The sequence below is a fragment of the Rhinolophus ferrumequinum genome, chromosome 10, assembly GCF_004115265.2.
Source record: "Rhinolophus ferrumequinum isolate MPI-CBG mRhiFer1 chromosome 10, mRhiFer1_v1.p, whole genome shotgun sequence".
Taxonomy (NCBI): Eukaryota; Metazoa; Chordata; class Mammalia; order Chiroptera; family Rhinolophidae; genus Rhinolophus; species Rhinolophus ferrumequinum.
Window position 1 is genome coordinate 23,981,372 of NC_046293.1, and position 21,567 is coordinate 24,002,938.

The window sequence follows — 21,567 nt, forward strand, 5'->3', positions numbered from 1 at the left end:
CCAGGGCTGGGGGCGGGAGGAGGTATGAGAAGTTAGTGTTTAACAGGTACAGAGTTTCAGCTGGAGAAGATGAAAAGTTTTGGAGCTGGATGGTGATGATGTTTGTACCATAACATGAATATACTTAATGCCATTGAACTGTGCACTTAAAAATGGTTATAGTGGTAAATTTTATGATGGTATGTATATTTTACCATAACAAACAATATCAATAAATATCGATAAAATTTAATATGTTTTTAAACAAAGATTTGACAAGTATTAAGGATCTACCAGGCCCAAGGCACCCTGCTGGGTGCTAAGTAAGGCAGACATGGTCACTACTCTAATCTGTGAGACAGACACTAAAAACTCAATAGTGCCATAGTTATTACACTTGGACTAGTGTTTCCAGGAGACAAACAGTGCAGGGTACTGGGAGATTTTACCATAAGGGACCCTGATACCAGCTGAGGAGCTCGAGTAGCCTTCTCAGACTATGAGGAAGGTTCATGGGTAGAGGATGGGGGAGCAACAAGATATAAACAGGACAAATCCAGCTTCTGGGGTGTGGTGTGGTGCCCCCTCACCTCCCTCACCTCTCAACCACCTGCCTCCAGACTTCTTTCAGTTGAGAAATCAACTCAAGTCTCATGCAATCCTCTATCATGTTGAATTTTCTTTCATTTGTAGCAATGCTTACTGATATACACTTCCCATGGAAGCCTTTCTCAGTTGAAATAAGGTTCCCTAGGATAACCTCTCTCAACACTCTGCTTCTCCCTTTGTAGCACTTGTCCAATCATAATGGAATTATTAAATGGTGAGTGTCTATATGTATGATATTTAATAAAATTAATATTTACAGCTTCATCAAGGACATTCTTAAGTAAAAGTGTCATGGACTAGAGCAGTTGACAATGTCTAGCTTACTTAACATCCCCAGCATCCAGCAGAGTACCTTGGGCCTGATAGACACTTAACACTTGTTGAATGTATGAGTGAATGGAGAGAACCAGAGTAGATAAGGGATTATAAATTCAAATGCTTATAGGAGCCTGCTAGGTAACGTAAATGAGAAAAGCAGGTGGCCTGTAAAAAATTGGGAGGGTGTTTGCATTCTAGTCTGCAAGAGGGAATTGAAGACCTGAGGAAGGACATACACCCTCCCATGAGGGAATTAGACCCTCCCTGTAAGGATGCTCCTTAGATGGTGCACCCAACATTTTCACTTACATCCATTAACCAAAATTGACTCAGTTAGCCACATCCAGCTGCAAGGGAGGCTGGGAAGTATAACTTAAATCTGGGTAGCCATGAGCTCTGCTAAAAATTAAGAGAATTACTAAGGAAGAAAAAGAAAATAAATTATGGGGACAACGAAAGTTCTGTACAGAGGGGTAGTTAAGTTCTGAAGAATGAATAAAGATTTTCTAGATTAGTAGTTCTCAAAGTGTGGCCCATGGGGGTCCCTGAGACCCTGTCAAGGGGTTTGGGAGGTCCAGCTATTTTTATAAAAATAATGGGATGTTATTTGCTTTTGTCACTATGTTGACATTGCAATAACATTGCAAAAGCAATCTGGGATAGACTGCTGTCTTAGCACAAATCAAGGCAGTGGCGCCAAACCATACTATTGTCATTTTATTCTTCACTGCCAGACACTTGCAGTAAAAAAAGGAAGGACAGAAAAAAACATGCCAGTTTTACTTAAGAATTTCCTTGATGAAGCAGTAAATATTAATTTTATTAAATTTCAACCCTTGAGTACATTGTGTTATGGAATGGGACATAACATTTCTCATTTGTTATGAAATGTTATGAAATGAGAGAAGCACTTCTGCCGCAAATGAAGCAAATGGTTGTTTCAAGTGGAAACACTTGTATTAATTGTTGGAGTTGCAAGATGAACTCGCCACTATTTTTCATAGTAGGGCAATGGCATGATGACATTTACACATTTAAATGATCACTCAGGCTACTGTGCAGAAGATGGCCTGGAGGAAGAAGAATGGAGAAGCCAGGAGACCAGTGAGGAGGTAGGAGCCATAGTCCAGGTAAAGGATGATGATGGCACCTTGGATGGGAATGGTGGCAGTGGGACAGTTGACTTAGATAGACTTCAGAACTATTTAGAAGGTGATAGACACCAGAATTGGTAAATAAATACATGGGAGATGCTGGGTTAAGAAGGAGTCAAAGATTATACCTAGTTTATTTGGCTTGAGCAGCTTGGATGGTGAAACCCTCACTGAGTGGGAGACTTGAAGGAAAAGTAAGATTGAAGATGTAAATAAACAAAATGGAACTGGAGCTGCTATACCAGAGGAACTTCCTTGCACATCTTATACCTCAGACCTGTGGAAGGTTAAAAACAGGGCAAAATAACCTTTGGACTAAGCCTGAGCAACATTTTTTTCCCAAAGAACTGTTTGCAAAGATAAGAAGAAAGCAGATATTATGACTACTGGACTGATGGCTAACGGACTGAAAATTAAAAGATGCTTTAGAATAAACATCCCTATGTTATGTTATCTGCACCAATAGAAATGCCTTCCTTCTGTTAATGTAATTGTTCTCCTTTCCCTTCTCATAAATACCCATTGCCTTTGTCTCCTAACTGGAACATTATTTGGGCTTCTGCCTGAATCATTGCTTCCCGAATAGCTATTCTTTTTATCTCAAATAAATGCTTGTTGCCTCTCACTTTGAAAGTCCTTTTATTTTTAGGTTAACAGAGGGGGGTAGTATGCAGATGATAACTTTAGTTTGGGGTGTGTTGAGTTTGCTATGTCTGGTGAACATCCAAGTGGAGATGTCCAGTGGGAAGATGGGTAGACATATCTGGAGCTCATGAGAGATCTGGGCTAGAGATAAAAATTTGAGGGTTGACCAGAGACGAAAGCCCTGAGGAAAAGAGTCTGGTCCCTTGTCATTCTGGGTGTCTCAGACATCCTCCTCTAGCCCAGATCCTTTCTGCCACACTGGGCCATCTACAATGCCTCTGGTGATGAACAAGTGCCCTTAGGGCCCAGGAGGAAGTAGCTCTTGAGGTCTTAACATAACTGCTCTCATATGCCCTCCACTTGCCTCCCACTTCTTGTTTCCCTGAAACCCTGGCCAGACTGCAGAATCACTGACACAATCTTTTTCTTGCCACGCAACAAAAAGTGCAGTGACACTTTTTCTTGCTACCCAATAAGAAGTGCAGTGATGCTCTGGGCTCCAGCCTGGTTCTGCTTAACTTTTTCCCTTGACTTTGACATTTTCACTTTGACATCTTCCCTGAGAGGCAAGGGGTGGGGACCCCAGCCCCAGATGGTGACGTTGGGGGCTGGCCCAGGCCTGGGGTTTGGAGGAGCCTCACTACCGGGCTTCCTGTCTCTGCAGGAGTAACAAGCGCTCTCCCCAGTGGGCTCCTGGTGCCAGAGCTCCCAGCCTTCACATAGGCACACCTGTGCGAGAAGCAGAAGCAGAAGTAGAGGGGACGATAGACACAGGCCCAGAGGTAAGATGGATAGACTCAGCTTCATTCTTTTCTGTGGGCCTGGGAAGGGGAGGAGAACGTGGCAGCAGGTGCATTGGAATGTGCTGGACTTCCTGCTCTTTGCCCACAACTCTGGTCACTTTCTCTTGCATTCCATGAGCAGCAATCTGCCACTGGAACTGTGAGCTTCAAGAGGCCGGGCCGATGCCAAGCGCCTCTCCACCTCCCTGCCGGCACAGCTCAGTGCCCAGAGCAGAAGATGCTCCTCGGAGGGGTGTTGACTCGGATTACAAGATCGCAGAAAAAATGGGGACTCAAGGCCACCCCAGGCTGAGAAAGGCAGTGGAAGGCAATTAATCATGAGGACTGGAGGAGATGAAGATAGGAAGAGAGGAAAAGAGGAAAAGAAGAGGAAAGAAGGAGTGGGAAAGAAATAGAAAGAATGACGAAACATTGAGGAGGGAGGAGGCCTATACAAAAAAAAGGGGAAAACAAAGGGAAAAGCAAGAAAAAGAGAAAAAGAAGTGGAATCTAGTCCAGAGATAATTCTCCCAAAATCAATTTTCCCAATGACACAGTCACCAAAAAGTCATACCAGAAATCATACTTGCAGCATTTCATAAGCCACATGATTGATGAAGCCTCTATTAACTGTCTTTTCTGTTTATGTGCATTTTTGTCTACTTCTGTGCATTTTTAGGATTTTTGAACAATATGTCTAAAGGCACTTCCCCTTTAATTAGCTTTAAAATGATTAATAAAATGAGAAAGCTAACATTCTCAAAAGGACTGAAACTGAGCTCTTATGTATGAAATGCTGTAAATGTGATAGATACGTATTTTTAGGTAAATACGTCAATGGAACAATTGGTTCTAAGAGAACTGGTTTTAGGTGTCTTAGCTGCTCTGGAAAAAGAGATTAGGGAGATAGAAAAGGATTTGCAGACCTCCTCCCTACCCTGGGCTTGGTCAGGCGTGGTGGGGGCAACTTAGGAGGTGATACCTCTCAAGATGGGACAGCCTGTACAACTCCACAGCCTTCGTCCTTAGCTCTCTAAGACCTCCATGGCCTTGCAGCCCTGTTCCCCAGGCATCTTCTGTCTTCCCTTTGTAGATGTATTCTGGGAGAGAGGTCTCCTCTGGTACAGTGAGATGTCTCAAAATAGAAAGGCCCCATTCTCCCTAATTCAAAGAATTTGTTCTGGCTGGAATTTCTCCTCCTGAATGTCCTACTCTTGTGGGGCAAATTTTTAGAGGTGCGGGGCTGAGAGTAGAAGTTGATAGGGGAGATCACTGCTGTTTCGTGTTTTGACAAATAATTTCTCGGGCTGTGTTAGATTCTGTAGGTTCATACAAAATGGCCGCCCTCTTAACCTCAAATAAGAGAGTTCCCAGAGAATAGGGTCATAGATAACTCACCAGATGATTTCCCTCTCTCAGTTTGGGGGCACTTATATAGAAGAGGTCTACCTCAAAATAAAAACTCCCCTCACTAACCGGTTCTAGGCAGAAAAAGCCTCTCAGTGCCTTAGGCCCTGATCCTGGCCATAGTGGTAAGGTGGCAGTGAGGGAGTTGGGTAGACCAAGGGCCTTGCACATTTTAGACACTCAATAAATGTTTAACAAAGTAAGTTTTATGAATGAAAGTGGGTGCTGGGAGGGGGCAGATGGGGGCCTGGGTTTGTAAGGCTCGAAGGTTGAAGTCTGTTCTGCACCTTTCGGGGGATGAGGGAAGAGGGAGGGCACAGCTCCCCCAGCGTGGGCGTCTGAGGCAAAGGAGAGGATGGTGGAGGTTGCAGCCACTGAACCACAAGGGTCCCTTACAGAGGTCATGGTCTCTAGGAAGTTTATATGAAGCCAGTAAGCAGCAGAGAGAGTGTGTGTTGTGGGGGCACATCCCATGACAGGGCTTGAGGGGGCTGACTGGGGGCCATGGGGAGAAGATAAAAGTGCCTGTGGGACCACAGACTGTCGCTGTGGTGGGGCTGTGCCCTCTTCCTCTCCCTAGTCTCACTCCTCATCCCATCTCGGGGGGCCAGGGTGAGGGCAGCAAGGACTTCGGCGGCTCTGAGTATGCGGGTGTGTGTTGCCATTTTGGTCTCATCGCTCTCTTGGTCTCTGTCTCTCTTTTGGTCTACTGCGCTGTGCATGTAGCTTACGTCTCAGAATTTCCTCCTCACTTTTCCTCTTCCTCTGTCTTGTTTGTACTCCCCTGGGCTTTGTGTGTGATCGTGGATTGTGTGGAGTGTAACTGTTACTTTAATGAGCTGCTCTGGGTCTCTCCCTACCTTCTGCGTTCCCTCCCAGCCTCCCATTATCAGTCCTTGGGGCCTCTGTTTCTCAGAATCTGTCCTTTTCCCTTTGTCCACCCTGCAGCCATCTCCCTTGTATCCATCCCTCGGCTCCAGACTGTGCTCTGCAGGCTCCCTTTAGATCAAAGCTTGTTGAAAGCCTGCATTCCTGCCAGAGGCCTGGATGCCTGTTAACAGGCAAGAAAAGGAACTAGAGCTTGGTGGCAGCTGGAGAAGGGAGAGATGAAAGAGGAAAAGAGGCAAAGGGCATTCCAAGAGAAACCAGAAGAGCCAGAATTGCCTCCTGGTGTATGACGCACAGAGGAGGAGAGACAAATGCAGGGAGTTGAAGACAGAGGCATCAGCTTGGGGAGGCATAGATGTATAAATGCACAGATATGAGCAGAAAAACAAGGCAGGGAGGGAGACAAGGGGGGAGGGAGGGAGGGAGAGAGAGAGAGAGAGAGAGTTGCCAGGACACCTCGGGGACCAGCGAGCCCTCCAAGGCTCTCTCTGGGCTGTGGTGTACAGGATGCGACTGCTACGGTACTGCTGCAGAGTGTCTCTGGGGAGGCTGAGGGTGTGGGAATCAAAGGCCAGCTCTCTAGGGTGGCAGCGGAAACCCGTAGCACCAAAGCAAGCAGCAGCTGGAAACCCATAGCCTCTTTCACCTAGCTGAGCCCTTGGGGTGGGTTGAGGCAGCGCAGGGAGCTGGAAGGTGGCCCTCTGCACAGACCTCAGGATCATGGAGTGGGGAAGGAAAAATGAGCACATCTGGGGAAGGTCAGGAATGTCCCAGCCTTCCTCAAACATCTAAGCTGAATTTGGACCCCAGGGAAGAGGTATCCCCTAGGAGACACCTTAACTTTCTGCTCACCAAAGACACAGTGAGTCTGGGATGCGGGGACAGTGGGAACCACTCTCAGATAATAGGGGTGCCCTACCCCATTTTCTCACCCCAGCCTTTCCCTCAATACCTCTGTGCTCCAAGTTAACTTGTAAACAACTGCACCCATGAGCAGCCTCCCTGCTTTCCTGGAACCCTTCTTCCTGACATGTTTTCTTCCTGTTTACCTGCTTAAACAATTCTATCAAGCCTGTACCATGTGCTAGGCCCTGGGTCATTACTCTTTTGGACAGATGGAGTGACTGGAGGGGACTTTTAAAAAAAATTTTCCCCCAAACCTCTTCGGAGAACCAAGCCCCCAGCACCCATCTGAATGCTACATCTGATCATGGACCAGTGCCCAACAGGAAACAGTCTGCCTCAGATGGTTCAAGAGACTGCAGAGAGGGGGTTTTTCACAGAGAAAGGTATAGACAGGGAACGAACCAGCACATTGCAGCAGACTAACACTAGCAACAGCAGGCAGGGTCCTGAAGAAACAAAGGCCAAAATGGTATTTCTGGAACTCAGTGAGAATTTGAGCTGTGGATAAGGGGCTACCAGAAAAGAGCTGTAATCAGCAGGGAGAGGAAGGGGGAACAGAGGGAATACAGCCATTTGCAGAAAATACTTCCAGAGCAGGAAGAGGGTAAGGAAAAATACCCCAGCCTCTCTCCCTGATTCTCTGATATCTTGTGGGTGCTCCCCATTGGCCAACACCAATTAGTAGCTGGAGGGCAAAGGAGCCTGAGCTATGCAGCCTGTAAGAGTCATCTTCCTTGTAGAGGGCAGGGCTGAGAGGATGGCCCATGGCGGGGTGGGGATTGGAGTGGGGGGTGCACACACAGGTAAATGACCCATTTTAGTAACAGAATTAACATGTCGAGTACGGAAAGAAGTCAGTGATTTCTTCTCCTCCATTCAATTCAATTTGGTTTAAGTTTAGCAAACACCTCCTGAGTCCCTTCTCTATGCTGCAGCTGGTGCCAGGCCTGCGGTAGCGGCAGATCTGGCTGAACCATCATCTCTGTCCTAGAGGAGATCAAGCTGGTAAGGGTGAGATGAGAACCCAGTTCATTGCTCCATAGGTAGAAGGTGGGACATGCCCAAGAGAGTGTCAACAGGGTGTCGTGGGAGTTTAGAGTGGGCAGATCAGTGCAGAACTCAAACAACAAAGGTGGCATCTAGGAAAAAGAAAGACCAGGCTTGGGGGAGAGAAAAATAAGTCTGGATGCAGGCTATCATCTTGCCAAATTCTGGATCAGGTCCATGCTGACACTCTTCCCAAGGCATTCACCTCTTTGAAGCCTACTTACAGTCTGGGCCTAGAGTTCCAAAACACTTGAGCTCTGCTCCTGCCTGTCTTTGAGGCACTAGCCAGTGGCCATCCTCTGTTTTCTAATTCTTGCATGTCCTCTGATTCTGACTTGCCACGTCAAGCTTCCTAACGTCAAGCTTCCTAACAGCTCTGCATAGGCCATGTCACATCTCTGCTCAAAAAGAAGCAGTGACTCCCAGTCACCTGCAGAACAAAGCTCCCTAGCTCCCTAGCCTGTGTGTCAAGATTTGCAATCAATCCTCAAAGGCCTTTCCCACATCCCCTGCTACCACTTCCCCCGTGAGCCCAGTGACTCTCAATTCTCTTTTCACAGCCCACCCCTCACGTCCCCCTGCACCTCTGAACACCAAAATGGCAGGATGCCCCGCCCCTTTCCTTTCTATCTAACCCAGGCTTTCAAACTTGAACATGCATCAGTCACCTGGAGGTTTGTGAAAACACAGACTGCTAGACCCACCCCCAGTTTCTCATTCAGCAGGTCTTGGGTGGGGCCTGAGAATTTGCATTTCTAACAAGTTCCCAGGTGACGCTGCTGCTGCTGCTGCTGCTGCTGCTGCTGCTGCTGCTGCTGCTGATCTGGAACCACACTTTGAGAATCACTGCTCTAACCTAATGCTGCCAGTGCCTCAAGGTCTATTCAGAACTCTTCTGCAGCCCCCTCCCCGCAGCCAACGACAGTCTTCTAAGCTCATAAAACCTGCTCCAGCTCCTCCATCTTATGCTTGTCACACTCAAAGGACTTACAGGGTTGGTCTGCTGGAGAGCAGGGCACTGCCCTCTGCTTTCTCTCCCTCTCCCCTCACACTCCATCAGGCCCCAACCCCTGGGAATTTCATCTCAGAACTGTCCCTGAGGTCACTCTCTTTCCCCACATCTCACCACCACTGCCTGAGTTCAGGCCTCTTCTCTGTCAGGATTGTTATAATCCTGCCTCCTGCGCTTCGCCTCCTCCCACTCATCTTTCACACAAGCTCAAGAGAGCCATTTTACAAATCTAGTCTTGTCCATCCCTACATAAAGTCCTTTGTTGGCTCCCCAGGGCCCAGGGTCAAGTCCCAGCATCCCATCATGACATTCAAAGACCTTCATGACCTGGCTTGGTTTTCTGGTCGCAGTCCCCACCAATTTGTCACCTTCTCTGTTCATCTTTTTCTGATGCCAGCTGGCAGAGACTCCACCCCTGGCCTGGGCACAGCATTATATGGCACATACTGGTGGGTGTCTGCTTTGCGGTTCGCATGTCCAGGTGTCTGGCTTGGCTGGAGGATAAGGGTTTGTGCAAACACAGACTGCTAGACCCACCCCTCAGTTTAACGGAGAGATTGCATATCATCCCCCTATAGCCCAGGCCCAATAAATGAATGCTGCCTAACCCTTAGTATCTCCCTCAGGCCCTGCCCTTAAGCAGGGGAAGTCCCAGGTCCTGGCCTGCCTCAGCAAGGCCACAATGAACGGAGGAACCTCTTTTAGGAACCTGCTTCCGCTGCTGCAACTGGGTGAGTGCTCAGAATTGGGATCTGGATGCAGATGGCCTGGGAGGAGGGGCTGATTGGGAAATGCAAAAGTGGGGCATGGGGTGGAGGTGGGAAGCGAGGGGCTTGAGGCCTCACCTCCTTCTTTTCCACCTAGCCCTGTTCCCAGTGGTCATTCAGGGACAAGAACTGGTGCTGGGTGAGGCAGGAGGCATGGCAGAGCTGCCCTGCAAGTCTCCTCAGAAGAAAAGCATTTACTTCAGCTGGAAACATTCTTCTGGGACCATGATTCTGGGAACTCAGAGCTCCAATTCCGCACCAGTACTCTTGGTGACAGGTAGGGTGGCCTGGCTCCCCATCCCTGGAGAAAAGCATTCCGGATTAAACATCCAGGATGTCAGAGCTCCTGGTGCCCATTATGTAATTCACACCCTTGGGCAGAGCTCAGGACCACAACTCCCACAAACTCTGCAAGCGATTTTCCTGTCCTAGAATTTTATTCTGCTTAGTTACTTGAAATAAGCTGACTTTCATCTGGGACTTTATTTATTTTTATTAATTTTAAAATTAAAATAACTTGAGAAAGTCATATATGTACATGGTAATAATTTTAAACCATGCAAACGATATACAGTGACAATAAATCTCCCTCCTACTCCTTAGTACCTTAATTCCCTTCCCCAGAGGCAATTGTTTTAACCAGTTTCTGTGTTTCCTTCAAGAGATTAACTGTGCACATATTTAGAAGCCCGTATGTATATAGTAATCCCTTCTTCTTTCTTCTCTTAAATTATCAATACATTTCTCTCTCTCTAAAAATTGCTAAGTAATGTTCTAGATCCTGGGAATACGTATAATATGTATAGTGAAAAACAAAAGACACATTCAAGCAACATACCTGTCTCTAACCTTGTTTTTTTCAAATTAGACAGATATTTTGAAGATTGTTCTCTATTCATGTATATGTTCACACACACACACACACACACACACACACAGAATGCCAAAAAAACGTATACACATTTTAAGAAAGGAAAAAAACTGTATTAAAATTACACTGATGGTAACCACTTTGAGCAGCTTTTGTAATTGCAGAAGTCAAACATGATTTGTATTCTCTTTTATCGGTATACATTGAGTATTACAATTTTAACACAGTTTTCCTCTCTTAAAGTGCATTTTTTTGGCACCATACATATGGTCAAATATATCTGTATATATTTTTCCCTCATTTCTTTTCAGTGACTGTATAGTTCTTTTGTATAATCATACCACAATTTACTTGACTAATCCCATGTTGTTGGACGTTTAGGCTGTTTTCAGTTTATTGCTGCCAACAATTCTGCAGGGAATGAAACCTTGTATCTTTGGACACATGTGCAAATGTCTTTGTAAGATAAATTCCTAGAAGTGAAATTAGTGGGCCAGGTCAGCTTGATCTTTCGATATCTTTTTGTTATACAAATTTTGCTGAAATGGCATCTGCTTAATAAGATTTGACTGTCTATTGATTTGTACCATCCAATGTTACTTCCTTTATACAAATTTGATTGATATTACTGTTTTTTCAGATTTTAGTATTAAATGCTCATTATAAAATATTTGGCAAATGCAGAAAAGAATAAGGAAGAAAATCAAATGCACACGTACTAGCACCTCTCAAAGATATGCTCTGTCAATATTTGATTTATTTTCCTCCAATCATTGTTTACTGTGGAAAATACAATATGTATTATTTAAATACATGATATTATACTGTAGATACCTTTATCTTACTCCCTTATAAAATTATATCATGATGGGATGATCAGTTATTAGACTAATTTTTAAAAATAATCTGGCAATATTTAATAAATACAAAATTCTAAACCCTTTTATCTAGTAATAGCTATTCTGGAAAATCCTTTTGACAAAAATAAAATTGTGAATATTTTGTGATATTTATGCAAAGATGTTGTTATAAGCATTGTTTATAATACGAGAGACTAGAATTCAACCTGAATACTAATCAGTGAAGAAAGAGTTGAACTATGGGTACAACTGTGGGAACTTATGTAGCTAATAAAAAGAATGAGAGCTTACATGTATATATGTAAATACAATAGAATATTATTATAAAATGACTCCTTTCTTCAGAGCTTGATGAGTGTCATTAATCACATCCTTCCCCCTAAAACATAACCACAGGCTTAAAAGACTTCGGGGGCATACTTGTTTATGAGGCAGTTATTAGTTCTGACCCCTGTGACCAAAGTTAATCCAAGTATGCTTATTTACATTTTAAAGGGTGAAATACTTCAGCACAGTATGTGCATACAAATTCCATTGTGTTTGTACAATAAAATGATACAAGTTAAAGAAAACGAATGAGGATTTTTAGGAAAAGGAAGTAGATGTATGCATTAGTCAGCTTGGGTGCTATAACAAAATACTATAGACTGAGTGACTCAGAAAACAGAAGTTTGTTTTCTCAGTTCTGGAGGCTGGAAGTCTGAAATCAGGGTGCCAGCATGGTTGGGTTCTTCTTGGCCTGCAGATGGCGCCATCTTGCTGTGTCCTCACATAGTGGAAAAGGGAGAAAACAAGCTTTCTGGTGTCTTATAAAGGCACTAATCCCACCATGACGGCCCCACCCTCATGACCTCATCTAAATCTAATTGCCTCCCAAAGGCCCCATCTCCAAGTACCATCACAGTGAGTGTTAGGGCTTCAACACATCAATTTTGGAGGTCCATAAGTCAGTCCATAGTAACATGCTTTTTGCTTTTCCTATCATTAAGTACAACTGAAAACCCTGGACATTACATATAGAACTAACATAAAAAGATTTTGAAAGGTGTAGAGAAGAGGGTAGACTAGTAGGGGCCTCAGGACCTAAGGAACAACATGGTGGTAAGTTTTCTTGTTGCTTCATATATCCCAGTCTTGGAGCTGATCAAGGTGACAATCTGAAAATGCCAATGGGCACAGACAAAAATAAGCCTCAACAAAAGTCTGTTTTCTCTAGCCAAAGGACCAGAAAAGGAGCAACTTAGCAAGACAAAACACTTTCAGATAATAACTGCTCTAGTCCAGTCAAACACAAGAGAAAAAAAACTGTGGCCCTCCCCCCACTCATGCCAGCATTACCCTCCTAAGGCTGTAATGAGGCAGCCCAACACCCCAACTGGGATGGTGTCAGGGAATGCAAAGTAGGAAGCCGGGATGTTCATCCACACCAGCCAGTGACTCTTCAACCCCTGCAATGTCAGTGGAGATCACACGAGGAGCCTGGACATACAGCCCCTCCCTGCAGTCAGGAGGCACCCCTCCTTGCTGGAGTGGTGTCAGAGGAGGCCTAGTGGAGGTGACAGGACTTTCACCATCACCCAGCAATAACTTTCACCACCTCCACAGCAGGGTCCAAGGAGACCAGTAGCTGGAACTTTCACTCCTACCCAACAGTAATGAGGAGTATCCTCCTCTAGTGGCAATGGAGGATAAGGAAGGAACCTAGATTTCTACCTACCCCTGGTAGCCTGGTAGTAATAAGGTGGCATTGCCCCTTCCCTTGACAGACTGGTGTCAAAGAAAACCCGTTAAAATAAAAGGTTTAAATAAGATCCAGAATCTCACAACACTCAAATGTCCAGGTTCCAATATAGTTGGTAGTTCAAAAATATATCATTATTTTAATTTGCATTTCTTTGATCAACTGTGAGAGTGAAACAATGTGCTCCTTTCTAAAAATTCTTGTCTTTTGTGTCAGTGCTTTTGTTCTATTTCTATAACTTGAGTTTCCTCCAGAACAGCTCCCCTTCCCAACTTCCTGATCTCTGACAAAGGAGTATCATTTTCCCGATTCCCCCCAGTCAATTTCTGAACCACAGTCAAATTTTTTTCAGTACCTAACAGACCTGAATTTTAATCCCATTCCACCACTTACTCGAGTCAAAATTCAAAAGGTAGAAATAGGTATATAGTGAAAAGGCCCCCTCCTACATCTGTCTCAAGGGTATTCACTTCCTCTCCCCCAGAAGCAACCAGTTACCATTTTCTTATGTTTACTTTTAGAAATATTTGTTCATATGCGAGTCAGATAGGTGACAGATAGATAGATAGATAGATAGATAGATAGATAGATAGATAGATGATAGATAGATAGAGTGGGGACAGAGCCAGGAGTGCAATTTCCAGGCTCTCAGCCTCATGTGGAAAGGTGCTCACTAGGGTAGTAAATGGCCATCAACTGTGATTGGATGGCCATCAGCTGTGGCTAGTTGGCTGTCAGCTGTAACCAGTGAGCCATTGGCCACTAATATAACTGCTGTGGCTATGCTAGCAAAAAATGGGGGCTACCAAGAAGATGGCTGAGCTGGCAAGCGTGGATTGCAGTTAGCAAGTGGGGTTGGTTGGCTGGTAGAAAAGTGGATGGCAGGTTGCAGGTCTTGTGGCTCCTGCTTCCTGTGTCTCCAACCCAGCCTCCCGTGAGACCATAGTGGTATGACTGCCGTACCTATGGCTCCGTGGGTGTTCCTTTTTGGCCTCACCAAGTCCTGCGTTCTTATGTGGGGAGCGGGAGCTGAGACCGCGCAGGCCGCCCCACACGACACATGGCGCAGCGAGCAGGGTCTCCCGCATGACAGATAGATAGGTAGGTAGATAGATAGATAGATAGATAGATAGATAGATAGATAGATAGATAAACTTTCCCCTCTTTTTTAAACAAATGGTAGCCTGTTTAATATCTTGATTTATTCAGTTAATGATGTTTCTTAGATATTACTCCATTTCAACCTATAAAGAGCTTCCTCACTCTTCTTTTCTAGCATTACACTGAATGGTGGACTATAATTTATCTATTTTTCTTGGTGGACATTTAGTTTTGTACGTGCATTTGTAATTCTGGTAGATATTACAAATTACATACAAATTATATTCCTGCTGATGTGTAAGTAAGAGTTTGGGCAACTATCTAATCTCTCTGAGCCTCAGTTTCCTTATCTGCAAAATAAGCAAAACATTACCTATTTCTTGGAATTGTTGTGAAGACTATTTAAGATGATGCATGTAAACTACAGAGGGTGCCAAAAAAATGTATACATATTTAAAAAACTGTATTAAAATAACACTGATGGTAAACACTTTGAGCACCTCTTGTAATTGCAGAAGTTAAACGTTACTTGCATTCATCTTTTGTTATCAGTATATACTGAGTATTACAATTTTAATAGTTTTTTCCTTTCTTAAAATGTGTATACAAGGGCGGACGGGTGGCTCAGTTGGTTAGAGCTCGAGCTCTGGGCAACAGGGCTGCCGGTTCGATTCCCACATGGGCCAGCAAGCTGCTGCCCTCCGCAACTAGAATGAAGACAATGAGCTGCCGCTGAGCTCCCAGGCTGTTGGATGGCTAAGTTGGTTGGAGCGCATGCTCTCAACCACGAAGTTGCCGGTTCGACTTCCGCAAGGGATGGTGGGCTGTGCAACTAAAATTGAACAACGCTGACTGGACTTGGGACTGAGCTGTGCCCTCCACAACTGAGATTGAAAGGACAACAACTTGACTTGGAACTGATAGGTCCTGGGAAAAACACACTGTTTCCCAATAAAGTCCTGTTCCCCTGCACCAATAAAATCTTAAAACAAACAAACAAAAAAACCCTGAAAATGTGTATACATTTTTTTGGCACCCTCTGTATTTGGCATGTTGGTGTTCTTTAAATACGATGTTACTGTATTTTGGATTAATGAGATATTATCCTGGTTAGGTAAATGAATTTGATGGGACTTCCTTGCTAGTCTGGGTGTCTCTGACTAGGACAATGGCAGGAAATTAGCAACTTAGATCAGAAGAGTTGTAGGCACTGTCTTCATCAGGGAGGCCGTGTTCCAGGGTACCCCAACCTCCTCCATATGGCTTCTACTCGCAGGTTCCTCCAAGCTGAAAGACCGTGTCGAATCAAAAAAACTCCAGTGGGACACAGGATCCTTTCCTCTGATCATCAAGAATCTTGACATGGAAGACTCAGGGACTTACCACTGTGAATTGGAGGGCAGGACAACAAAGGTGCAATTGATGGTATTCAAATGTGAGTAGCCGTGGGGTGCAGACACCTCCAGCCAATCTCCCTTCCTCCATTCCCCCACTCCCATCCTTGAAACCAAACCAGGGTCTGTGCTGGCAGTACTTCAACGGTCCAGAGGCAGATGAAACTGGCCACAACTCTTCAAACCCTCCTCAGGCCTTGGGAGGAAGAGGAAGGGGGAGAGGAAGAGACCTAGAGAAGGGGGAGAAGAAGGGCAGGAGCTGTAGGAAGGAGGGAAAGAAACAACACAAGAGAGGATGGGGAGGAGGAGGAAGGGAGAAGGAAGCCCTGCCTGAGTCTGGGGGTGAGCAGCTGGGTGTTGGCAGGAAGAGAGATGTTGGGACAGGGGTAATGGAGAGACACTTTTGGTTTCCTGGCTTCTGCTTGTCTCCTTGGGTATAGTGTGTGTGTGACACAGGTGGCCTGGTCCTTCCACAGTGAATCCCAATTTGGGCAACAAAAGCCCCATCTGCTTACTGCCTGGGGAAAGCCTGACCATGACCTTGGAGAGCCCTCCTGGTAGTGACCCTTTAGTAGAATGGAAAGATCCAGGGAATATAACGCATAAAGAGGGCAAGAGCTTCTCACTGTCCCAGCGAGAGCTGCAGAAGAGTGGCACCTGGACATGCACCGTTTCCAAGGACGGGAAGACACTGGCGTTCAGCAGAAACATCAACATGCTGGGTAAGAGGAGCTCACCTCCCTGCAGGCTCCCCACTGCCTCAGCAGCTGACAGACGCTTCCTCTGCTCTCACAGCTTTGCTCCTGTGTCCCATACTAAGGGACAGAGGGAGGCTAGGGCTAGGCTCCCTAAAGGTGAAATCTGTCCTGAGGGATACACTGGGCCCTCCCTTCCTCAGGGTGGTGGACCTGGAGGAAAGAAGGGACACGGAATGTAAGGATGGAAGGGACCCCAGAGAGCCCTGGAGGAGGCCCTAAAGGAGGAGTGTCAAGGGCATCTATTTTCTTTGTTGCCTCCGCTCCCCATGCCCACCAAACTGGCAAATCTACTTACTCAGGGACACTAACAGCGGCAAGCCAGCCCTGAGGAAATTCTATATTGCACCTTTAAAATCCTGAGCTAGGCACTGTGGGGGAAACTGAGAGCCCAGAATGCAGGTTCTACCCATTCCTGTCCTCCAGGTGCTTATGGGACACAAGTAGGGTGGTGTGGTGGCTAACTGCATGGACTAGGGATTTAAATCCTGACTCTGACTTAACCATGTGACCTTGGGCAAGTTACTCAATCTCTCTGTGCCTTGGTTTCTGCATCTGTAAAATGGGAATGATGCTCACTGTGATAGTACCTACCTTGTACACTACCTTGTAGCATTATGGTGAAAATTAATGCATGTAATACACTTAGAACAGTGCCTGGCACGTAGCAAGCCCTATATATTTGCTTTTATCTTGTGAAGGGTGCCAAATTACACATCTAAGTAGTGCGCTAAATACCCTCTGTGCTCCAGAGATCCTGAAGAGGGCAAGGCCCCCCTGTAGCTTGGCTGTTCTATGAGAGCTTCCAGCGGGAGGGGGCACTGCCATGGGAACATGCTGAGGTGGAGAGACAGAGAGACAAGATTGGAGAGGTAGATGGGAATTTAAGGGTTTGAAAGGGCAACCTAGGTGTTTGGACACACCTGGGCCCCTTCCGTGCCTGTGTTGTCCCCACCACATGCCTCTCCATCCATTCTATCTCCTTCTGACCCTTCCTACCCCCTTTCTTCCCCTTCCTACCCCCAGCTTTCAAGAAGGTCTCTGACACAGTGTATGCAAAAGAGGGGGAGCAAGTGGAGTTCTCCTTAGGACTTACCTGTGAAAATATAAACCTGAAAGGAGAGCTGAAGTGGCAGAAGGAGGGGGCATCATCCCCTAAGTCCTGCATCAGCTTCTCCTTGGAGAACAAGAAGGTGTCTGTGAACGTTCACCAAGACTGCAAGTTCCAGATGAAGGAAACCTTACCGTTCTACATCAGCCTGCCCCAGGCCTCACATCAGGATGCTGGTTCTGGAAACCTGACCCTGCTTCTCAGCAAGAGGCAGTTGCATCAGGAAGTGAAACTTGTGATGATGAGAAGTGAGGAGCTGGGCTGAGAAGGGGAAGGCTGGGCAGGAGGTGAAGGGGTCTGGCCCAAGTTTCCTTCCAAGGCAGGACAGGCCCACAAAAGGATGCTTAGGCCTTGATTGTCTGATGGAGCTGATGGAGGGCTCACTGGTTTGGGGGCTGGTTTTTAATTGAAACTGGAATCCGCATGCTCTTCCCTAACATCTATGAGCCAGCCTAGAGGGACGATTCACTGAGAATCCTCAGAAGGCAGGCACTAAGAACCAGGGTTCTAGTTCTGCCTCTGCCCTCACCCTCTATGCCCCTGGCTAAGCCCCCTATCTCTCTGGGTCTCCTTTCTCCTAATGAGGATAACAAAATCTGCTCTGAGTTTAATAGTGATGATGATGTCAGGCTCCACACAGAGTCCTTCACTTTCCTCCTTCTTAATCATCATGACAACCCCACAGGTCATAACGACTAATACTAGGAGCTTCCCACATGCCAGTCCCCATTCAAGAAATGTACAAGTATTTGTACATTTAATAATTCTCTGGGTCTCAGGTTGCTAAATAACTTGCTTAGGGACACGTAGATAGTAAGCAGTGGGGCTGGGATTCGAATCCAAAACCGTTGGACTTCAAAAACTGTGTTTTCTCTATTAGAAGTGCATGAAAATGTACTCTTAGAGGCTAAAAGAGGAGTGCCCATGTAAAGTGTCATTTTGATTCTTCTACTGAATCCACTTAGAGCATGGAGGCGCGGGGAACCCAGAGGTCTGGGATCCCAGCCTCAGGCTCTGATCCCTCTGCAGTGACTAAGTCCCAGAACCATTTGACCTGTGAGGTGCTGGGGCCCCTCTCCCGCAACCTGATGCTGAGGTTGAAGCTGGAGGACCAGGATGTAAAGTTCTCAAATCAACAAAAGAAAGTGGAGATGCAGGACCCTGATTCAGGGACATGGCAGTGTCTACTGAGTGACAAGGACAAAGTCCTGCTGGAATCCAAGGTCGAGGGTAAGTGAGTGAGGCCTAACCCCAAGTCCCTGTCCCCTTAACTCTAGGACCTTCCCAGTGTTGGTGGAGACCACCCAGAGTCCAGCCTCCCAAATCCCCTGATATGGTGGGTTATGTGTATAGTGCCTGGACACAGCGGAGATGAGGTGAGATGGAGTGTGGCCCTGGGCCCTAGGCACCCACCTATAGTCCTACAAGTCCTTACTCCCCTAAACCCAGGAATGGGTCCCCCCTGACCAAGAGCCCCGCTCCTAGTTCCTTTCCAAACCCAGCCACAAGCACTCATGCGTGTGTGCATGCACGTGGGGCACACACATTGGACTGCTGTTCCTAGCTCCCCAGAGTGCCCTATAGTCTCTAAACCTTAAGACTCCTTCCCCAGCCTTTCCTCTCCAGCCCCGGTGGACTATGAGAGCCCAGTGTACCCTGCCCTGCTCTCCCAGCCCAAGGATCACACCCAACAATATCTGGGCAGCGAGGCCTTCCTCAAGTCCTCCAGAATGCTCGGTGCCCTGATGGAGGACAGTGAGCTGAATACATCTCTCTCTCTCTTTCAGTTTTGCCTACTGTATTCACCTGGGCCTCGCCAAAGCTCCTGGCCAGTGTGCTGGGGGGAATTGCAGGCTTCCTGATTTTCACTGGGTTCTGTATCTTCTGCTGTGTCAAGTGCTGGCACCGCAGGGTGAGTGAACCTCCACAGACCACCCATTCACTCCTCCTATATAGCACCAAGAGTACCTTGTCTATGTGACCTGCTTCTGCTCTTTCTATCTGCCCACTGCCGAGTTCCCTTAATGCAGGCTGGGCTCTGTCCCAGATCCCATGGAGGGAGAGGCAGGAAGGAGCAGAGTTAACTCTGGGACAGATGGCCTCAGCCACAGTACCTGCTTCTCCTCTCCCAGCTTTCCCCCCTTCCCCCTCCAAGGGGTACCTCCCTTCTGGAGGCCTGGGACCCTCACAACTCCCCTCCTTCTTCCTGGACAGCGCCAGGCAGAGCGGATGTCTCAGATCAAGAGACTCCTCAGTGAGAAGAAGACCTGCCAATGCCCTCAGTAAGGAACTGGGGGGAAGGGGAAGGGAGGGGTGAGAAAAAGAAGAGTAGGAGGAGGGCAGGTGGGGGAAAGAAAAGAGGAAAGGGAAGGAGATGAGGAAGGAAGTGGGGAGGAGGTGAGGAGATGGAGGCTAAGGGTGATGGGAGGGGAGAGAACAGTACAAAGGGATGGCTGAAGAGGTAGGAAGCAGGCAGAAGGTGGAGGGTGGAGGCGAAGAGCTGTAGGCCTGGGATATTTCTGGATGTGGCACTGCAGCTATGGCCCAGATGCCATCGCCCAACTGGAAGAGAAGAGTGGGGTCCGGGAGCCATGGAGGTAGATCCTAGAACTCAAAGGAGTCAGGGAGGAATAGACTTATTCCTCTTATTCTTTGTTCCTCCAGCCGGTTCCAGAAGACATGTAGTCTCATTTGAGGCGCCAGGCCAGGGGGAGCTTCCCACTTGCAGCCGCCCCAGCTGTCTTCCCCGCATTCCTCTTGGGCTCCTGGGCCTGCGGACAAAATGAATGTGGCAGACCCCACTGGGTCTCCTCTTCCAGAGGCTTACTCACACCACTGCTTCCCCATTCCCTTTTCAGTCAAACCCTAGCCCTTCTTCGATTATTTCTTCTCAACTCTCTCTCTCACTGCTCACTTAGATCCCAGGGGAGCATACTGAACCAGTCTGGCCTGGCATGGAGGGTGAGGCTGGGTGTCTGAAGCACAGAACGATCATTTTACAGGAGAGAATGCTGGGACCAGAGAGAGCAGGAACTAGTCCAAGATCACACAGCCAGTCAAGGATAAATCTAGATTTAAAGGCTCCTGACTGCCAGCCTCCACCATTCCATTCTGCTACACACTCAGGTAACAGCTCACACTTGTGCACAGACACAATTTCTTGTCACCCAAGCAGCAAATTCAATTTATAAGCCAGGTCAGATGATTGCCCAAGGTCACACAGCTGGTAAGTGCTGGAGTCAGGACTGGCCCAGGTCTCTTGACCTCTACTTCTGCTGTTTCTTGAACATGGGAACAAATAACCACAAAGCTCTCTGCAACTGGCTAGTCACAGATGCCCAGTATGTACCTTAGAATTCTCAGGAGCACACCACCACAGGTAGGAGCACATCACCTCAGAGAGTTCAGGAACATGGAGGAGGGCCTCCCTGCCCACGAAGTCCTTCCTTTATCACCTGTTTTCAGCAGAATCCTGTTATCAAAGGACAAAGCCTTCAGCTCTCCTAATCAGAGCACAGGTTGGGAGCACAGGCCCTGTGGGAAAGAGTACCCAGTGATTTGCCACTCACCCTGTGCAGAACCTTCTGGAAGGTGAGCTTTGCCAGGGGGATGGGGTTGGCACTGGCCTGAGAGTGAACCTTGTGACAGGACCTCCTGTGAAGGGTGATAGCCTGGGCCTAGTCCCTCTGCCTTAGTCCCCTTGCCCTGCACCCTCCTTCATCCTTCACCTAAACCATTCAGGATACAGGAAAACTGAGGTTACAAGTTCTTGATCCAGTTCTTTCAGGATCCCTAGCCTCCTCTGCCTCTCCTTCCATTCTTTTCTCACCATCTCCCTCAATCCCTATGCCCTTTCCCTTTCTTCCCAGCTTGCCTCTTCCAAAAACACCCAATTGCCGCCTCGGCTCCCCATTGCTTGCTTTGTATTCCTGCCCACTCCCCACCTCTGCCTCCCTGAGCTGACAGAAAAATACAATAAACTTACTATAAACTTACTCTTCTTCATTTGTGTGTGTGTATGTGTTTGTGTGAGTGTGTGTGTGTGTGTGTGTGTGGAAGAGAGAGAGAGAGAGAGAGAGAGAGAGAGAGAGAGAGAGAGAGAGAGATATGCATGGACTCTTCTCTGGGGACCCAGAACCTTCTGATCTGTGGTGTCAGACCCAGAGGAGAGGTTGCCAGTCTTGCCCAGGAAGGAGATGAGGTTTCTCTGGGGAGGGAAA

The 21,567-nt window shown here is 46.9% G+C and overlaps 1 protein-coding gene across 1 annotated transcript; it reads left to right on the top strand.

Annotated features, from left to right (window-relative positions):
• The first annotated feature begins 3,205 nt into the window (after window positions 1–3,205).
• CD4 (CD4 molecule) lies at window positions 3,206–21,342 on the top strand. Its single transcript, XM_033117791.1, has 10 exons — window positions 3,206–3,487; window positions 9,374–9,478; window positions 9,612–9,791; window positions 15,364–15,522; window positions 15,958–16,203; window positions 17,263–17,595; window positions 18,377–18,577; window positions 19,135–19,259; window positions 19,562–19,629; window positions 20,012–21,342. The coding sequence occupies exons 2-10, from the start codon at window positions 9,430–9,432 to the stop codon at window positions 20,040–20,042; spliced, it is 1,392 nt and encodes a 463-aa protein (XP_032973682.1). The 5' UTR covers window positions 3,206–3,487; window positions 9,374–9,429; the 3' UTR covers window positions 20,043–21,342.
• The last annotated feature ends 225 nt before the right edge of the window (window positions 21,343–21,567 follow it).